This window comes from Chamaea fasciata, unplaced genomic scaffold (genome assembly GCF_029207755.1).
Source record: "Chamaea fasciata isolate MVZ Bird 193981 ecotype frontalis unplaced genomic scaffold, bChaFas1.0.hap1 SCAF_27, whole genome shotgun sequence".
Lineage (NCBI taxonomy): Eukaryota > Metazoa > Chordata > Aves > Passeriformes > Sylviidae > Chamaea > Chamaea fasciata.
This window is the reverse complement of record NW_027094112.1, coordinates 3,441,639-3,458,217: the sequence shown is the minus strand read 5'-3', so window position 1 is coordinate 3,458,217 and position 16,579 is coordinate 3,441,639. Positions and strand designations below refer to the sequence as shown.

The window sequence follows — 16,579 nt, the reverse complement described above, 5'->3', positions numbered from 1 at the left end:
GGGGGGCGCTGTGGTGCCGCCTCGTCCCTGCCGTCGCCAGCGGTGAGGCTCGGCTGCCGCCGCCCCGGTGAGGCGGGATGGGCAAGAGCTGCAAGGTGGTGGTGTGCGGGCAGGCCTCGGTCGGGAAAACCTCCATCCTGGAGCAGCTGCTGTACGGGAACCATGTGGTCGGTGAGTGCGGCGCCGGGCAGAGGCTGTTCCGCGGCTCCGCCGGGTGTAGCGGGCAGATCCGGCCCTGGGCAGTGCTGGCCCTGGGCGGGGCTGTCCCCGGTCACCCCCAAACACACCGGCCGTGAGTGGGGAGGGCGCAGCTCCCCGGGCTGTATCAGGGTTCCCACGTGTCCCCTGCCCACCCCGTCAGGCTCGGAGATGATCGAGACCCAGGAGGACATTTACGTGGGCTCCATCGAGACGGATCGGGGCGTGCGGGAGCAGGTGCGCTTCTACGACACGCGGGGGCTGCGGGACGGGCTGGAGCTGCCCAAGCACTGCTTCTCCTGCACCGACGGCTACGTGCTGGTCTACAGCACCGACAGCAAGGAGTCCTTCAAGCGCGTCGAGCTGCTCAAGAAGGAGATCGACAAGTCCAAGGACAAGAAGGAGGTGAGTCCCCCTGGAGAAGAGGCTGTGGAGTGAGATCTGCTCCCCTGGGACAGGTTCTCACCTTTGTTTTCTCCGGCCTGTCAGAGGTACTGATGGGTCCCTGATCTGTGAGACAGCAGTAACAGGCTGTCTCCTGAGATGCTCTCTGAGCATACAGGTGCTCAAAAGCTCCTTCCACTTTGGGGCTGGTTTGGGGCACTCCCCAGCAGGAGGGGAAGGGAGCACTGAGGTCGTTGGGTTTCAATAGGCCTTGACATGGACAGGGAATCAGTGGCAGTGCCAGGACCACCACTGAGGGTCTCCATGGCAGAGCCAGCCAGCCCTGCAGCTCCATGGTTGGTCATCAGGGGCCCTTCTCACCCTTTTGGAACAGGTCACCATTGTGGTTTTGGGCAACAAGTGTGACCTGCAGGAGCAGCGCCGGGTGGACCACGATGCCGCCCAGCACTGGGCCAAGGGTGAGAAGGTGAAGCTGTGGGAGGTGTCCGTGGCTGACCGGCGCACGCTGATCGAACCCTTCATCTACCTGGCCAGCAAGATGACGCAGCCACAGAGCAAGTCTGCGTTTCCCCTGAGCCGCAAGAACAAGGGCAGCGGATCCATGGATGGCTGAGCCTGCTTTCCCCTTCCCTTCCACTGCCACCTCCTCTTCCTCACCTTCCTGCTTCCCTCGCACACACCTCCTGCTGAGTCCTGTCTGGTGTCACGGAGCCTGTGGGAAGCAGGTCGCAGGAGGAACAATCGTCCCAGGGCTAGGGATGGTCCTGGCAGATGAGAGGCAGTGGGACAAGAACCGCTCCTCTCCCTGCCCAGCCTCTGCTGCTGTCACAGGGGCAACAGGAAGGTCAGGATTCATTCAGTGACCCCCTCTGCTCTCAGGTGCAGGCAGGGAGAGTGGAACAGAGGCACCACACAGGCTGGCTGGAACGTGGGGATCAGCTCCACATCTGGAGGGAACAACTCCCTCTTTTTCTATTTCCTGATAACATGTGGGCAGAGCCTGTTTGCTGGCCCTGCCTCCAACCAAGCAGCTCTCCTTGCCCTGCCCCAGCTGGCTCTGTGCTGCTCCCTGGCAGGTTGTCCCTTACCCTGGCAGTGTCCACTGCTCTTTTATGCACTGGAATATCCAGGCATGCCGTTCCAGGGAATGCCTAGAGCAGGGCAGGTGCTGTTCCTGAGGGCAGGGTGCCCAAATCCACCAGGGCTGGCCCTCCTCTTCCTGAGTGCAGACTCAGCCATGAGCTTGGAGGAGCTGGGACTGTACTTACCCTGCACACCCCAGATGCTTTGGGCTATGGTAGCTCTCACTGCCCACCTGTCACAATGCTGCCTTCTCTCAGAACCACCATAAGAAAAGGCACAGGTGTCCCAGTCCTACCCAGCAACACTCGTTCCCTTCAGGTAGTCTGGATGTAGGAAAAGAACTGATGAAAAGCCCCAGTGTGTTTATACTTGTTCCTTTTATTTACTGAGTAACACAATAAAGCGATGAGATTCGGTTATCAAAATATTTTCCTTTTTTTTTTCCCCAACAGTTATAGTACATCAAAAAAATATACAATGAACATTACAGCAGGGTACTGGCCAAGTCCCTAGAGTCTGGATATTCCATTTTGGGTTTGTTTTTTTTTTTTTTCTGGTTTTTTGAATCAAACTTCACATCACTCCAAGGTTATTTACAGAGGGGCACACGTTACCGAGCGCTATGGACTATCCCTACTCCTAGTACAGCATGTGCTAAGTCAAAGGCAGTAAATGCTTTGGAGAGCAGGAAGGGATTTGGGGGCGATGCCATAACGGGGGTTTCTTACGCAGCTCGTTGCAATATTATTGTTACTAGAAGGAATGGCTTTCACAGGGTTAAAGTGCCAAGAACAGGAGTGCGTCAGGACTCCACTGGTGAGGGGCAAGGAGCAGCCACGGCTCCAGCACAGGCTTTTTGGAACAATGGAGGGGAACAGGCCCACTGGTGCCACGCAGCTCAGCAAGCTGGAGCCCAGCTGTTCCTGGCTCCCCATGCTTCTGAGGGGCTGGGCACGGCACCAGGGGCTCACGGCACAGGAGGGGACCCATTGTCCTGCTGCGGCAGCTGGACTGGGGGTGACCCCAAGGGCCTGGGAAGGGCACAGTGAGACGGGCAGGGGTGGCTGGAGATGTGCCGGCGACGGGCTGCTTGGCACTGGGGAGTGGGGACAGTATCCCTCCTGTCCCCTGGGGCCCCACCAGCACAGGCTCCTGTCCCCTGGGATGTGGGGTCCCTACGTGTCCCCTGGGCTGTGGGACCATCTCCCTATCCCTGGCAATGCTGTTGCTGGTGGGAGCCTTCCTTCCCTCAGCTGTGCTCCAAGCCACATATCCCACCACTGCTGCAAGACCTTTCCATTGTCTCCATGCACAGCTGCTCAGTCTTCTCTCTCTCCACTCCCCTTCCCTGGGGAAGGGATGCCCTGAGCAGGTGAACTCATACCCAGGGGGTCCCTCACTCTCCTGTCTCTGTGGCAGGAGCACAGTGGTGGCTCCACAGTTGCTGTTGCCCACAGACCTTGCAGGTGTGTGCTCCCTCCTGCAGCTTTCCTGCCCTTGCCGAGGCTCCAGCCCTGGGAAGCAGATATGTTTCAGCCATCTGAGTCACCCATTGGCCGCTTCCTGTCCACCTCCCCATGCCAGGACCCATCCTGAGCATCAGCGGAGCACGCTGGGCAAAATCCTTCTGAAATCCAGGCGCTGCTTATGGCCAAGATGTCAGATACGTGTGCTTGTGCGTGTGGATTCCCAGGTGCACACACCAACCTGCCTCTTCCCGAGGGCTGGGAAGGAATGGGAGTCACAGCAGAGGTCTAAACCAGCACCCTGGGCCAAGGACAGGACAGAGCTCAGTGTTGTGTTGGTTCTTCTGCTCCCACCACTGCTCCAGCTGCCTGGATGCATCAGCACCGAAGGGAATCGCAGACGGCCAATGCGGTGGGTGAGCTGCTCCCCTGGATTGCATAGATCGGGGTGGGGTGTTCCTCCAGCGAAAAGTCCATTTGGGATGCAATTCTCTATGTACAGCAGCGTGTTGGGCACCCAGAGCGCCGTGGTGCCAGTCCCAGACAGGTCATGGTTGGGCTGTCAGAGCACAGTGAAACGCAGAGCTATGGCCTCGAGGTCCCTCCAGAGCCCGGCATGCCGCAGGCTATGGGTGCACCTGCCACCTGATTGTCCAGGCTGCTGAGGACACCTTTGCTTTTGGGAATCATCAGTAGCTTCGTGGAAGCTCCTAACTGGGATGGGATTGGAGGGCCGGGCACGGCAGGTGAGCAGCAGCGTTGCCTTTCACTGGAGAACTGAAAGTGCTTTAGGGACATTCACTCAGCCTCACAGCATCTCCCGGGAGGTAGGGGCAGGGCTGTCCCCGCGGTGGGACAGAGACAAGGACAGGCGCCAAGCACAGGGTCACCTCCTTGGGAAGCCAGCACCAGACAGCCTGGTGCTCCCGGCCTTGCTGGGCATGAGTGGGGCCCAGCTTGACCACATGCCCAACGTGTGCTTCTGGGGCCAGGGCAGGGCCCGTGTGCTTTGGAGGGAGGAGGTGCTGGCCCTGGGGTCAGCTATTGCTCTCGGAGTGAGGATACAGTCAGTGTGGCCGGTGCCCGCCACCACGGGGGCTCTTTGGCTGGTGGGACATAGGGAGTTGTGGGGATGGGGGGCTGGTGGGTGGCACAGAAACCCCCTGCCAGCACAGGCAGGTGCAGGGCTGGCAAGGGAACAGCCAGCCCAGGCTGAGAGAGAAACTGCCAGATTCCCACTTGTGCTGGGATTGTTTCTCCCAGTAAGAGCTGGGCTGAGATTCCCCTTGCAGTTCCCTCTCCGCTGGGCTGGCAGGGACCAGAGGGATGCTCCTTCTCCCAGGGACCAGCCAGCTCCTCTCCTTCCAGTCTGGTTACTGGGAGGGTGATGAAGAAGCAGCCAGCAGGCCAAGGACAGGCAGGCTCTGGCCATGAGATGGTCCTGCTGATTTGGACACTGTCCTCTTCCGTGCACTGCCTGGGCTCATCTGCTGAGCACGGGGCCAGCACAGGCTGGGGGAGCGGTGGGGATGCGCAGCGGGGCTGGCCAGGCTCTGTTGGGGCACCTCTGTCCAGTGGGAGCCCTCTCCAAGCAAAGGAGAAGCCGGGGTTGATGTCTACGACTACATTTTCCCACCAGCCAGGAGAGGTGGTACCAGGAGCGCCGCCCCCAGCGCCCAGCCCCCGCAGCCCAGCCCAGCTGCAGTGGACAGACCCTCGGTGGGCCAGAGGCTCTAGTAGGGTGCGAAGACGATGGGACCCGGCGTGGGACGGACGTGGGCCGGCGGCGTTCGGAAAAGGGCTGGTCCGAGGATCGGGGCTTGGAAGAGGGTGGTGGCAGCTGCTGGTCGCAAGGCAAGGGGTCCAGGCATGGCGCAGACAGCAGCGGCGGTGAGCGGGCTCGGCAGGAAACGGGTTGCCAGGGTTTTGGTGAGGTGCTTCTGCAAAGCCAGCTTGGACTGCAGGGAGGGAGGAGGAGACACCATGAGATTGCAGAACAGGTGGAAGAATCACAAGTGCTGCCATTGTGAATGCTGCTGCCAAAGCACTCCCAAGTTATCCCCATGCTGGCCTTCCCAGGAATAGACTCAAAACCCAGCACCAGAGCACATCCTCCCTGAGGGGAGAAGCTGAGCTGTGGTGATGGAAACAAAGGTTTAAGAGAAGCAGCTCCCGTAACTCACTGAAAGGGCGGCTGATGGCGAGCGAGGTTTTGCGAGCAAACCGAGCAAGTGCTGTGCAGGGAGACAGGTACCTTGAGAATACTCACTGCGAGGGCAGCATTCTTCTGCAGCTTGTTGTAGGGGCTGTACTTGGGCTTGGGTGGCTTCCCTGCCAGCCTGTCTTTGTGCCTCCGGCTGCTCATGTGCTGGAGAGGAAAACAGCTGGATCACTGGGAGCCAGGACACCTGGGGTAGTGTGCGGCTCAGGTCTGTGGGGATGCCCATCACCCTGAAGGTACCCACACCCTGAGTCCCTGCACACCCACACCCGGTGCCCGGGCACTCCCAGGGCATTGTCACCTGCTTGAGCTGGGTCTCGGAGTTCACATAGATCTCACACACTTGGCAGTGAAACGCCTTGTTTTGGATGTTGATGCTGCCTTTGTTCCCGATCCGCTTGGACTTGTGCCCTGCCCGGGAGAGCAGCTTGCCCCGGCCTCGCCGCAGTTGGGTGCCGTGACCTTCCAGCATTGACTTGTGCTTGGCACCTGGCAAGAGGGGACACTCAGCAAACCCAGCCCAGCCCCGTGCCAGTACCACACCAACAGCACTGGGGGAACCCCACCAACCTGTGCCCAGCAGCACTTGAAGGCAGAGGGGACAGGGAGCCCGGACTTTTGCCAGTACTGTGCAGCCCATTCCCAAACCCTGCCAAACTGCACGTCGCAGGCAGAGCAGAGATGCTCATCTTCCCAGAGACCCCTCCTCCATGTGCCAGCTTTGGAGAAGCTGCTATTTTGAGCATGCACTGGAGCCTGTCGCCTGTCCTCGGGCATTAGCACAGTCTGCGGAGTCGGGCGTGTGTCGCCCGCCGTGCTGCAGCATCTGAGCCATGCCCAAGGTCAGAGCAGAGCGGGCCATGGAGCCAGGAATAGCTCAGCAGGGTCACAGCAGGTGGGGAAGGAGGAACCCAAGCTCCCTACACACCTGGGGACAGGGCGCTCCGTCCTGTCCCTGCCAGCGCCGGGATGGCGAGGGTGCACGGGGAGCGAGTAATTTAAGCCCCTGCTAATTCATTCTATTTTTTAAGGCGTGAAGCAAGGAGCTGTGTGACAGCCATGAAGCAGCGCCAGCCCACAAATGTTTGTTTGTCTGTTTGTTCTTTTTCCCCAAATCAGCTCCTGAATTTGTAACTGGAGCTGACAAAAGCAAAAGGACACGTCTGCAGCTAAGCCGCAGCAGTGTCCTGAGCCAACCCTGCACACGGCAGCTGCTGCTGCCCCAGCAGGCAGTGGGATGGGAGGAATTGGTTCCCAGAACTTGCTGAGCTGGGGCAGAAAAGGACCTTCCATTTAAATTTGGGGACCCCAACTTAAGCATCCTCTAGAGAAAGGGGCGAGCCAGGAGCGGGAACTGCAGGGCCTGCAGACCCTCTGGAGACCCCTGTACCATGGCTGCCACCCCCTCTACCATCCTGGGGGTGGGTCTGGCCACCCAAAGTCTTCAGGGGGACCCTCAGCAGCTCCCACAGCTGCCCACATCAAGGGACTGCCCCGCACAGCCCAGGAGTCATTGCGGGCTATGGGCTCCACAGCTTGTTGCATTCCCAGGGGTCTTCTCCACAGGGCCACAAGCCCAAACCACCGAGCTGCTTTGGGAAGTATTATTCCAGGTATGGAAGAAGCCCTGGCTATCAGCTTCAGGTTAAATAGAAAATAAAGTAGTCTCAATCACTTGATTGAAAGTAGCGGGAAATGTCCTTAATTGAGACGTGAACAATAAGAGTGTCTGACCTTGTGAAAATTTACCCTAGGAGCTGCAGCCCAGGTAAAGCCCCATGGATTATCTGTGCAGGTCATTTTAATGAACATTCTTTAACTACAGCAACACTCATTAATGCTCACTGTTTCATTGCAAGGCTGCTTGGTTATGGGGCATGGCTGGGCTTTGCTCAGAGCCCCGATTAAGTGGCAGGGGGCCCGCTTCCCTGTCCCCCCAGTAATGCCCTTACCGGTGTTGTGAGCCTCCAGCTGGGACAGGGAGTTGACGGTCACTTTGCAGGTGGGACAATACAGGTGCTGTTTGTTCTTTTTCCCCTCTTTCTCACTCTCAGGGGCCGAGCTGACGCTGCTGCCCGACTCTGCTGCCTGTGTCTCAGCTGCCTGGGCGGATGAGGAGGCCACACTGGTGGCATCCGAGGTGCCCTCTGACAGCTCAGAGGCCGGTGGGGAACCCAGCGGGGCAACACTGCCTGGCAGCTCCACAGGTGATTCCTCAGTGCTGGGCACCAGCCCCAGGCTGCTGCCCTCACCCTCCGACTCCTGTGGGCTACTGGCATCAGCTGGCAAGAGAGGAAGGAAAGGGGGAAAGGCAAAAAGAGAAGAAATGGGCAGAAAAAGAGAAAGTTCTCTGTGCCTGAACAGGTTTTCTGCATTTCAAGGAGCACCCCCACCTTCCCCAAGACCATCTCAGACAATGTCTGCATACATCCATCCCTGCCAAGGGCAGCTTTTCCCCACGTCTCTCCTATTACAGCTGTTATCTGAAGTGCATGGAAGCTGGGCTCAGCACAAAACCGCAGGCGAGCTCTAGTGCTGCCACAGCTCCCACCAGCCCCATCCCTGCATGTGGCAGAGCCCTGGGGATGTGTGAGACAGGGCTTGTTTTCTCTCCTGCACCCATACGAAACACCTCCCAGAGACACCAAATCACAGGGAAAACATGCCCCTGTTCCCCCATAGGCACGGGAGCTCATTTTTAAACCGGTGGCACCTCTGCCACACCAACCACAGCTTCCTCAGCCCCATACCCCCTCCTTGTACCTGTGCTGCCCAGCTCCCCACTGCCCACAGGGCTGGGGGCCAGGTCGGCTGTGCTGTCCTGGCCAGGGGTCCCCGCTGCAGCCCCCACCACCTTCTGCTTGTTCTTCATGGCCTCGATGGCCTTCAGCCTCCGCGCGTGCTTGTGGCCCTTGTAGTGGGCTTCTGCCTGGTTCTGGGAGGGGAGAGACCAGCGTGGCCACGTCACTGCTGTGACCAGACAGACAGATGGACAGGGGGAGGGCAGGTGATGGGGTCAGGCTCAGGATGTGGCCACTCAGGCAGGTTGCGAGTGCAGCCACCTTACCTCGTGGCATCCACCCCCAGGGTAGGACCACTGCAAAGGGGTGTTGGGAGTGGGGTGTAGCACAGAGGGGTTTTGGCAGTGGGGTGTAGCACAGAACCATTCCCCTCCTCTCCCCTCCCCAGCCTGCTCTGACACCAACATATTGAGGCCAAGGTATCGCTCTCTAAGACATCACCACATTGCTTGCTTGGCGAGATAAGGACCCTGCTCTGATTAAATGCATCAAGTCACTCCTAAAAGCAGCTTTCAGGCAAAATTTATACCTCCAGAAATGTACAATGAATTGTTGCTGTAAAAATGAAATAAAGAGGTTCTTTGGTGAGGAGGACACATCACCCACTGTATCCTAAGGGGTGTCCGACACATGGTTCACGTCTCCAGCTCCTCTCTCTCAGTGAACGCTGGATAATGAAGCGTGACTCTGATGGATTCATGCCTGCACCAAACTGATAAAAATGGCCACAAAAAAAAATCCCCCGAACACTGGTGTCCTCCCAACAGGGACAGTGCTGCATTGTCCCCCAAAACAACCCCGTTTTGGCGATTTATGGAGAGGAACCCCAGGATGAATTAGACACTGTACCCCTGAGTAGGACAGATTAATTTGCACAGCATTCCTGGGGGCCAGCTGAGGATTCCCGGGCTCGGCAGGGGGAAGCATCCTATCCCATCCCTTCCCTTCCCTCCCTCTGTGGCTTTCCAAGGGCTGGGAACAGGGGCTGGGGTTGTGGCTGGTACGTGGGAAAGCAAAGGGCCAGTCCAAGCGTGGTGCCTCATTAGCAAAGACAATAAACTCCCCCTGAATAACAGGGCTGGAACAGGGTTGGGTGCAGCCAAAGTAGGTCACAGCCTCCCTGCTGGAACACCCGCGGGCTGTGAGGGTCTGAGCCAGCCAGAGGGACCTGGAGGGACATGGGCAGAGTAGGAACAGGGGCATGGGGTGCTTGTGGGGACAATAGGAGCACATAGCGGGACTGACTCTCCCGGCACAGCACCTCTAGCTGGGAAGCAGCCTGAAAAAGGGAAGCAATGCTTTTTCTGAGCTGCTTGGCTGTGGAGCAGAATCATGAAGCCCAGAACCATGGAGTTTTGCTAGACAGAGCAGAATCAGCTCCAGGCACGGCAGATCCAGCACGGCCAGGCTGGCATGGCTTCTCTGCAGGCAGCCCAGGGAGGCAAGAGCAGCTCCAGTAGCCCACAGCCCCCGTGCTGCCAGACACCAACCACCAGCAACTCTGGGGGATGAGACTGGGCAATTGTTGGGGATGCCCCTGACAAGGGCTTGCCCCGTGCCCCCTACTCCCTCCCAGCCCCACCTGTGGCCCCACTTACCGCCGAGTTGAAGCGCAGGTGGCAGATGTTGCAGGAGATGAACTGCTTCTTCTTGAGCGGGGCTGGCATACCGAAGGTGTGGCTGATCACCGCCTTCTGCACCGGGTCCATCTGGAAGGGGAGGGGGGGCAGAGGGAGGCTGGGGGCTGTGTCCTGATGGCTGCCCCGGCATGCCACCATGACCTGGTGACCCCCAGTCACACGCCCAAGGAGCCACTGCCAACTCCACGGAGCTCACACTGGGTGGCTGGAAGGAGCAAGGGGCTGCATCTGCCGAGGAGCCCTGCGGCCGTGGAGGCTCCCCTGCACACGGCAACGTGTGACAACACTGGCTCCTCTGCTGCTTAAACCATTCCTGAATCCATCAAATCCACAAGGTCCAAATGTCAGCTGTGGTCTGGCAGAAGGGACGGGATCCCATCTGCCCCAGTGTGTGCCCAAGTTCCCTCTCCCCCCACACAGACACTTGTGTCACAGTAGGCAAATTACCAGTTCCTTTTGAACCTCAGTGACTACCCTTGACCTCTGCAGGAGCAGAAACCACCAAAATGGGGGACAGAGGTGGCCAAAACAAGCATCTGGCCATTCATTCTCCACGTGCTCTTCACCAGAGAGTTGGAATGTCCCCATGCAATGCCAAAGGCATGAGCAGAGCCATGTGTGCCAGCCCGTAGGACACTGACAGCCCACATGGGTGCCAGGGCAGGAGGGACACCAGCGCCTGCTGCCACAAACACAGCTCAGCCGAGATACAGTGCCCATAAAAGCCCCTCTGGGCTGCCCCACTGCTGCCCAGATGTGCTTTGCACCCACTCAAATCCAACAATGACAACTGGGTCACTGGGCTGGGCACACACAGAACCACTTCCATGACCTGCCAGGAGCCATGTCCATCCTCCAGCCTTCCCAGGGCTGTGGTGGGGCCAAGCATGCGGCCGGTGCCAGGCCCTGTCCCTTCTGTCTCGCCCCAGGGCTCGGCCTCATTCCACAGCCCAAGCACCTAACTGCTTCCAAAAGCCGTAATTGTTTTTAACAAAATGCATTTATTAAGGAAGAAAACATAAGAATAACCTCTTTGTCTGAGCGTGGCTCCAATCTATAATGCAAGTATTGTTCCCTACCCTGTGGCACAGGGAGATTATCTTATCTGAGTCCTGCTGTCAGGAGAGCCCGGGGTTTTCAGCGATCGTATTTCTCTGCAAAGCTATTTCACTGCCGAGACAGGTGCATCAGTCTTCGAGGCACATGCCTGGACAACAGCACCATTATCAAGACCCCAAATTCCTTTCCAGGAGTGAGCAGAATGGTAAAAGCAGGTGATTAATGAAGTGCCTGTTTGCTATGAAATTTTACTCACTTATCTGGCATATAAATGAAGAGGCATTTGGGGTTCGGCAGAGACCTGGAGGAAGCTACAGATGGCCGAGATGCTGCTCCATGCCTGACAACAAAAATTGCAATGTGCTGCTGGCAGTACCCCCGTGATGCTGGGCTGCTGGACCAGCACTTCTCTTCCAGCAAAGCACCCACCTTTCCATTCAGAAAAGAAAAATGGCTCCGACCTTCCCAGCAGCATCAGACACCAGGTTCCAGCTGGTTGGTGCCACCAAGCACCACCAGCTCCCACCAAACAACACTGGCACCCACCAAGCCAGCTCCCATGGGCTCATCCACACCCTGAGCACCACAGTATGAGCAGGGTGGGGATCAGAGGAGGATGCAGAGGAAAGGAAGAGGCTGGCACAAGGACACAAATGAGGCCAAGAACTGTCTTGGCCTCATCCAATACCTGCCAGTGAAGGCAGTGGCAGCAGGGCCACGTCTGAGCCTCAACAACACAGTGGTGGTGCACAGGGTCTACTAATTCTCCTGGGGTTATGCCAGGGTGATGGCACCAACCTGGGTCTTTCCACCTCCTGTACTTTTGCCAAGTCCACCCTGCACAACCCTGTGGCACAGCAAAGAGTTGTGTCCACCAGAGCACCTGCAACTGCTCTGGGCAGGCACAGGACTCACGAGCTCCCAGGGGCTGGGCTGGCCAGCACACTCAGAACCTGGCTCCTCACCCCAGCCCCAGGGATCCCAGCCAAGGCACATGCCATTGGGTGGCCACTGCTGCTCCTGCTGACCCAAAGCAAACACAAGCACTGTCTCAAGCCTTCAGCTGCTCACCCCCATGGGAGCACACATGGTCCCAGGTGCTTTATCAGAAGCCCAGCCCAGCTCCAGCCCGCAGTGAGCACGTTTGAAGCCTAGTGCCACCTGAGAGCCCTTGTGCTTCTCCCTGAACATGAACACAAACATCCCTCTATCTCCTCCCCGCTGCATGCCCTCGCAGCTCTCTCGGATATGGAAAAGTCCCCCCAGCTCCTGCAGGGCTGGCAGGGGGCTGTGCTGCAGCCGTACATACCGGTGCCTGCAGACAGGGATTGAGGCTCTTCCTGATGGTTTCCAGAAGAATGGAGCCAGGAACAGAGGTGGCTTTGGGCGCCGCGATCTTGGGGAATAAAGATCCCAGCTTTATAGTCAATTCGTATTGACTCACATTACTTTATTTATCCCTGGATGTTCCTGCCGATATAAATAGCAATCCCTGCGCCGAGCTCCCTGTGGCCGCTGAGGTCAGGAGCAGGAATTCACAGGGATGCAGCCTCGTTCAGATCGCGTCTCTGTTTTACGAGGCGCTGCTGGGTCCTGGGGATTTGCAACATCCCAAGCTAGGGGAAGGGCCTTCGGAGCAAGGAACGTGCCTCCAGTGCTGTTAGGGGGTTTTCTGCCTGGCTGTCACTCTAAGTGACAGGAGACAGCTTGGAAAAGTTTTATTCGCTGCAGAGTAAAACATCTGCTGGGTTCATGGGAGCCCTGTGACCTGCTGTGAGTGCAGAGTGTTCTGCTGGGCAGTGCAAAGAGCTCCCGCTCTGCAGGGCTTCACTGAGCCCTCATGGCATCACCAGCAATGCAGGGCATGGGAGGGGAACCCTGGATCCTGCTGTAGAGCAGCTCCAATGTGGCAGTGACCTCAGCAAGGGGCAGACCCTCACTGCTGTCCCCTACCCTCTCCCCACACTGAGGCTCAAGTGGAGTATGACCAGCCTGGCTCAGGACGCAGGGATGTTCCAGCCCTTCATCCTGTGGGGATGGAAGTTCCGCTCCGGCTCCTCCAGAGCCACCAGCCCAGCATGCCCTGAACCTCACCCGTCCTCCCTTGGCCACATCTCCAGCACAGACACACCCCAAAAGAGCAGCTCCTGCCCCCACACCGTCAGCCAGCAGCGCACATCGGGCTCGAGTCTGGGCTCAGAGTGGTTGACTCCAGGCCCTCAGATGGCTGGGACAGCCTCTCCTGGCATCTCTTCCCATGTCTGACCCATCCTCTGTGGCAGGAGCTCACACAGAGCACAGCAGCCATGCAACACTGCATGGCTTCAGCAAGTACCAGATTCATTTTCCAAATTACTAATTTTTTAAAAGCAGCAACCGTGGGTGAACACGCGCTGAGGCAGCGGCAGGTGGGAGCCAAGAGGAGCAAACAACAGGCCTCGGGTCAAGTTCACTCCTGATTCCAGCGACTAAAAAAAGAGCCCAGACAAAAAGCAGGAACTATAATGGCATCAAAACCCCTCCTGTCCTATGTTCCAGCTCATTAGCCCGGGGAGAGGCTGGGCTGGGGCTTCAAAAGAGCTTAAAGGACTCAGACGCCTGAATCCCATTCAATAGCAACAGGAATCCTGCACTTAATTTCTGAACTGTCTTTGAGGATCTCAGCGATAATTTGCACCTTCCGAGCATGTTTAAGCTCAAAGACACTCACAAAAGGCCAGTGAGCAGGGATGGGGCTCAGGAAAGTCCCATTTCCAGGTTCTCGGGAGAAAACAATGGACATTGGCTGAACCCCAAAACACCGGCATGCAGTGCCTCTGGGGCAGAGATGGGGAACAGCCCCCAGGCCCACTGCCCTTCCCAGAGCAGAACCTGCTCCACAACAATTCCAGGCAGCACCCAGGGGTTACAGAGACCCCATGGGGCTGGGACCAGCCTTGGGGAGCAGTGCAGCATAGGGAAAACACCCTTTCACACCCAGCACAGTGGTGTATCCTTGGCCACATCCATGGCAGTTTAACTGTCTAATTGGAACTGTCTAATCTCTAAAGATACGTGTCATTGCCCACCCCAGGCACCTGGGTTGGTGGTCCAAGGTTGGGGACCTGGAGCCCAAGTGGGGGGTGGGAGCAGCCCTCCAGCACTCTGACTCCCCCAACATCCACAGCACCAGCCACATTCCTCATATCTGTAGTACATTCTCTCTCTTTCTTTTCTTTTCCTTATTTAATTTTCAACTAATGAACTGCTCTCCAGAGCTACTTTATTACTATTGATTCCAGGGGCAAAATCCAATTGATCTTGGTTAAAATGAACCATGTTTTTAATTCTGGTACTGACAGGCACTGGCTAGGCAGGAACCTCTCCAAGCTAAGGGCAAAGTGGACATGTTGAACTGGTGTCCAGCAGCCAAAGACCCCAGGAATTAATCCAGAAACTATCTGGTAGGGCTCAGAGGGTGGTGCCATGGAGAGGAGGGACTGCTGTAGGGGAGGAGAGGTCCAGGAGCCGATGCCCATTCTCCCTGGGGACTCACCGTGTTGAAGTTGGGGAAGAGGTTGAGCGGTGATGTCCCGTTGAGCCTGAAGGTCAGAAAGTGCTTGATGTCCAAGGGGGGATGAAGAGGCCGGCCAGGGATGGGCAATGATGCTAAGAGGGGGCTGCTGTGTCCGGAGGGACCTGGGCAGGCAGAGGGAAAGAGCAGCATTAGCACTGGTGATCCCTGCTTGCAGCAGGATGACAGAGCACACAAGACATGGCACACGGGGACATCTGCCAAGGACTACAGAACCCCTCCAAGGGAAAGGTCCCAGTCCAGAGTGACCCTGGGCACCCCTTTGCCTTCCAGGCTCAAAACCAGCACCCCAGTACGAAGCTGGATGCCGCCACCTCCGCATCAGTGCATGGACACAAGCAGGAGTCTGAACCCTCAAAATGTGTCCAAACCTCCCCCGGGGAAGCAGCCCCTTCCCTGGGTTCTCCCATGGAGCCACACGGCCCTGGGCTCCCCACACCAGCACCACTGGGGCACCTCACCAGGGCTGGTGAGGTTTTGGCTGCCAGCAGCAGCCAAATGACTGGGAGCAGAGGCTGGGTTGCCCCCACTCCTGCGGCACAGCCGCCACTCCCCGTCCCCCGCAAATGAACCACGCGCTCCAGCGTGAGATTTAAAAATAGCCTGGAGTTATTAATAATGTTCTGTTTCAACACAAAACACCCGTGGGACAGAGGGAAGGAGGGAAGGCCAAGCAGAGGTCTCTCTCCAGCCTGCTCCCCATCCCACCTCGGACTCATCACAGGTGATGAGCACAGGAAAGCAATCTCCAATTAGCAGAGGGAGTCCCTGTCCAGCTCTGGGAGCAAGGAGAGGGAAAAGCTAAAATAAAAAAAACAACTAATCAAACGCAATAAGAAAGAAACGGTTTCAAGAGTGCTGTGAGCCAGAAGAGCCCATTCACATCCCACATGGCTTCACACCCCCTCTAATCAACCCACAGCCCTGTCCTTTTTCCTGCAGCAAGAACAAGGTCAGTGTTCTTTGTTCCTTTGGATTTTTTGGGGGGTCTGGGCTCTTTTCCACTTCAAAGGCATCACGGATCCCTTGACCTGGCACAGCACAACCCCATCTCACACCCCCCTGGACCTGAGAATACCCTTGCGGGAGGCTGACAGTGGCCAGCACCAACTCCCACAGCAGGAACACTCCCCACCAGCACCTCTTGTGACAGCATGGAGCCCGAATGCCCCTCCAGCCCTCACACCCTGACGCCAGCTATGCAGAATGAGGACCCTAGGCTGGTGCTGCTCCTCACTCTGCTCCACACCCACCCTGTGCCGATCCCGGCTGGTGCAGGATCTGAGACATGCATCTGAAATTCAAAGTTTGAGAGATTCCCTGGATTTGAGCAGCGAGTGCTCGTCGCCAGCCCCACGGGCACCAACGACCTCTTTCTGGGCGAACGCACGCGGCGGCTCTGCCACGGCGCCGGAGCCATCCCCGAGCCAGGCCTGACTCCAGGGAGGAATTACAGTTTGCTTCATCAGGCGTGCACTGATCGAGTTAATTCCAGAGTCGCCCAGAAGGGAAATCTGTGAAACCGCTTAAAAATAAATAAATAAAGTTACAGCAGCAGCGAGCAGGCCTGGGTGAGGGGTGCATAATTAACCTTCTGAGGCGTGAAACAGTGTTCCTACATCAAATCATCTGAGACTGCCGGGCTGGCGCCAGAGGAGCTGCCCTGGGACCCCCCAGCACATGCAGCCGGGGCCCCACGTGAGAGTAGCAAAGGCTTTTGGGGCTGGATCACGAGGGGTGCCACTCGTCACAGTCAGTGCGATTTGCACGGACTATACTGGCCTTAAAAGCATGAAATATACACAAATATAAAAAAATATATATACATATATATGGGAGAAACAAGAGGTGGGCGGTCACCTCATTCCCAAAATCAGTGACTACAACAAGGGATGCTACAGCTCTGCTGATGCTTGGGCTGAAGGGTTCACTCCCTGGGGAGCAGCTCCTGCACTGGGCAGGCACAGGACAACCGCTGAGGGGACACAGACTCCCAGGATTGGTCACCACCTGCAGCGCCTGCTGCCCACCAAGGGTACAGAGAAGATATGTCAACCCCTTTGGCACATCCTTGAGCTCAAATTTGTGGATTAAACACATTTCTGGACTGGGATCAACCAGGCAGTTAGAGA

The 16,579-nt window shown here is 57.4% G+C and overlaps 2 protein-coding genes across 7 annotated transcripts in view; one reads left to right on the top strand and one right to left on the bottom strand.

Moving 5' to 3' along the window:
• The first annotated feature begins 25 nt into the window (after window positions 1-25).
• Window positions 26-2,128, top strand: NKIRAS2 (NFKB inhibitor interacting Ras like 2). Of its 2 annotated transcripts, XM_066204828.1 has the most exons (4): window positions 26-171; window positions 362-439; window positions 537-603; window positions 977-1,169. In XM_066204828.1, exons 1-4 carry the CDS (start codon window positions 78-80, stop codon window positions 1,071-1,073), a joined length of 336 nt encoding a protein of 111 aa, XP_066060925.1. In that variant the 5' UTR covers window positions 26-77; the 3' UTR covers window positions 1,074-1,169. The 2 variants fall into 2 exon arrangements, with proteins under 2 accessions (XP_066060925.1, XP_066060924.1); XM_066204827.1 differs by having other exon boundaries at window positions 362-603; window positions 977-2,128.
• ZNF385C (zinc finger protein 385C) overlaps window positions 2,045-16,579 on the bottom strand; it is a 58,804-nt gene continuing 44,269 nt past the window's right edge. For 3 of the 5 annotated variants that reach the window (XM_066204822.1, XM_066204826.1, XM_066204823.1), the window contains 8 exons: window positions 14,409-14,551; window positions 12,183-12,269; window positions 9,773-9,883; window positions 8,137-8,308; window positions 7,326-7,655; window positions 5,675-5,862; window positions 5,407-5,520; window positions 2,045-5,110 (listed from right to left, as the gene is read on the bottom strand). In XM_066204822.1, the coding sequence (XP_066060919.1) occupies window positions 4,886-5,110; window positions 5,407-5,520; window positions 5,675-5,862; window positions 7,326-7,655; window positions 8,137-8,308; window positions 9,773-9,883; window positions 12,183-12,269; window positions 14,409-14,551 (1,370 nt within the window). In that variant the 3' untranslated portion in view covers window positions 2,045-4,885. The remainder of the gene's footprint in view (window positions 5,111-5,406; window positions 5,521-5,674; window positions 5,863-7,325; window positions 7,656-8,136; window positions 8,309-9,772; window positions 9,884-12,182; window positions 12,270-14,408; window positions 14,552-16,579) is intronic. The other 2 variants (XM_066204825.1, XM_066204824.1) reach the window with 2 other exon arrangements.

Coding starts and splice junctions, on each gene's coding strand:
- NKIRAS2 (XM_066204827.1), top strand. CDS start 78: ATGGGCAAGAGCTGCAAGGTGGTGGTGTGCGGGCAGGCCTCGGTCGGG. Junction 172..361: donor GTACGGGAACCATGTGGTCG/GTGAGTGCGGCG, acceptor CCACCCCGTCAG/GCTCGGAGATGATCGAGACC. Junction 604..976: donor AGTCCAAGGACAAGAAGGAG/GTGAGTCCCCCT, acceptor CTTTTGGAACAG/GTCACCATTGTGGTTTTGGG.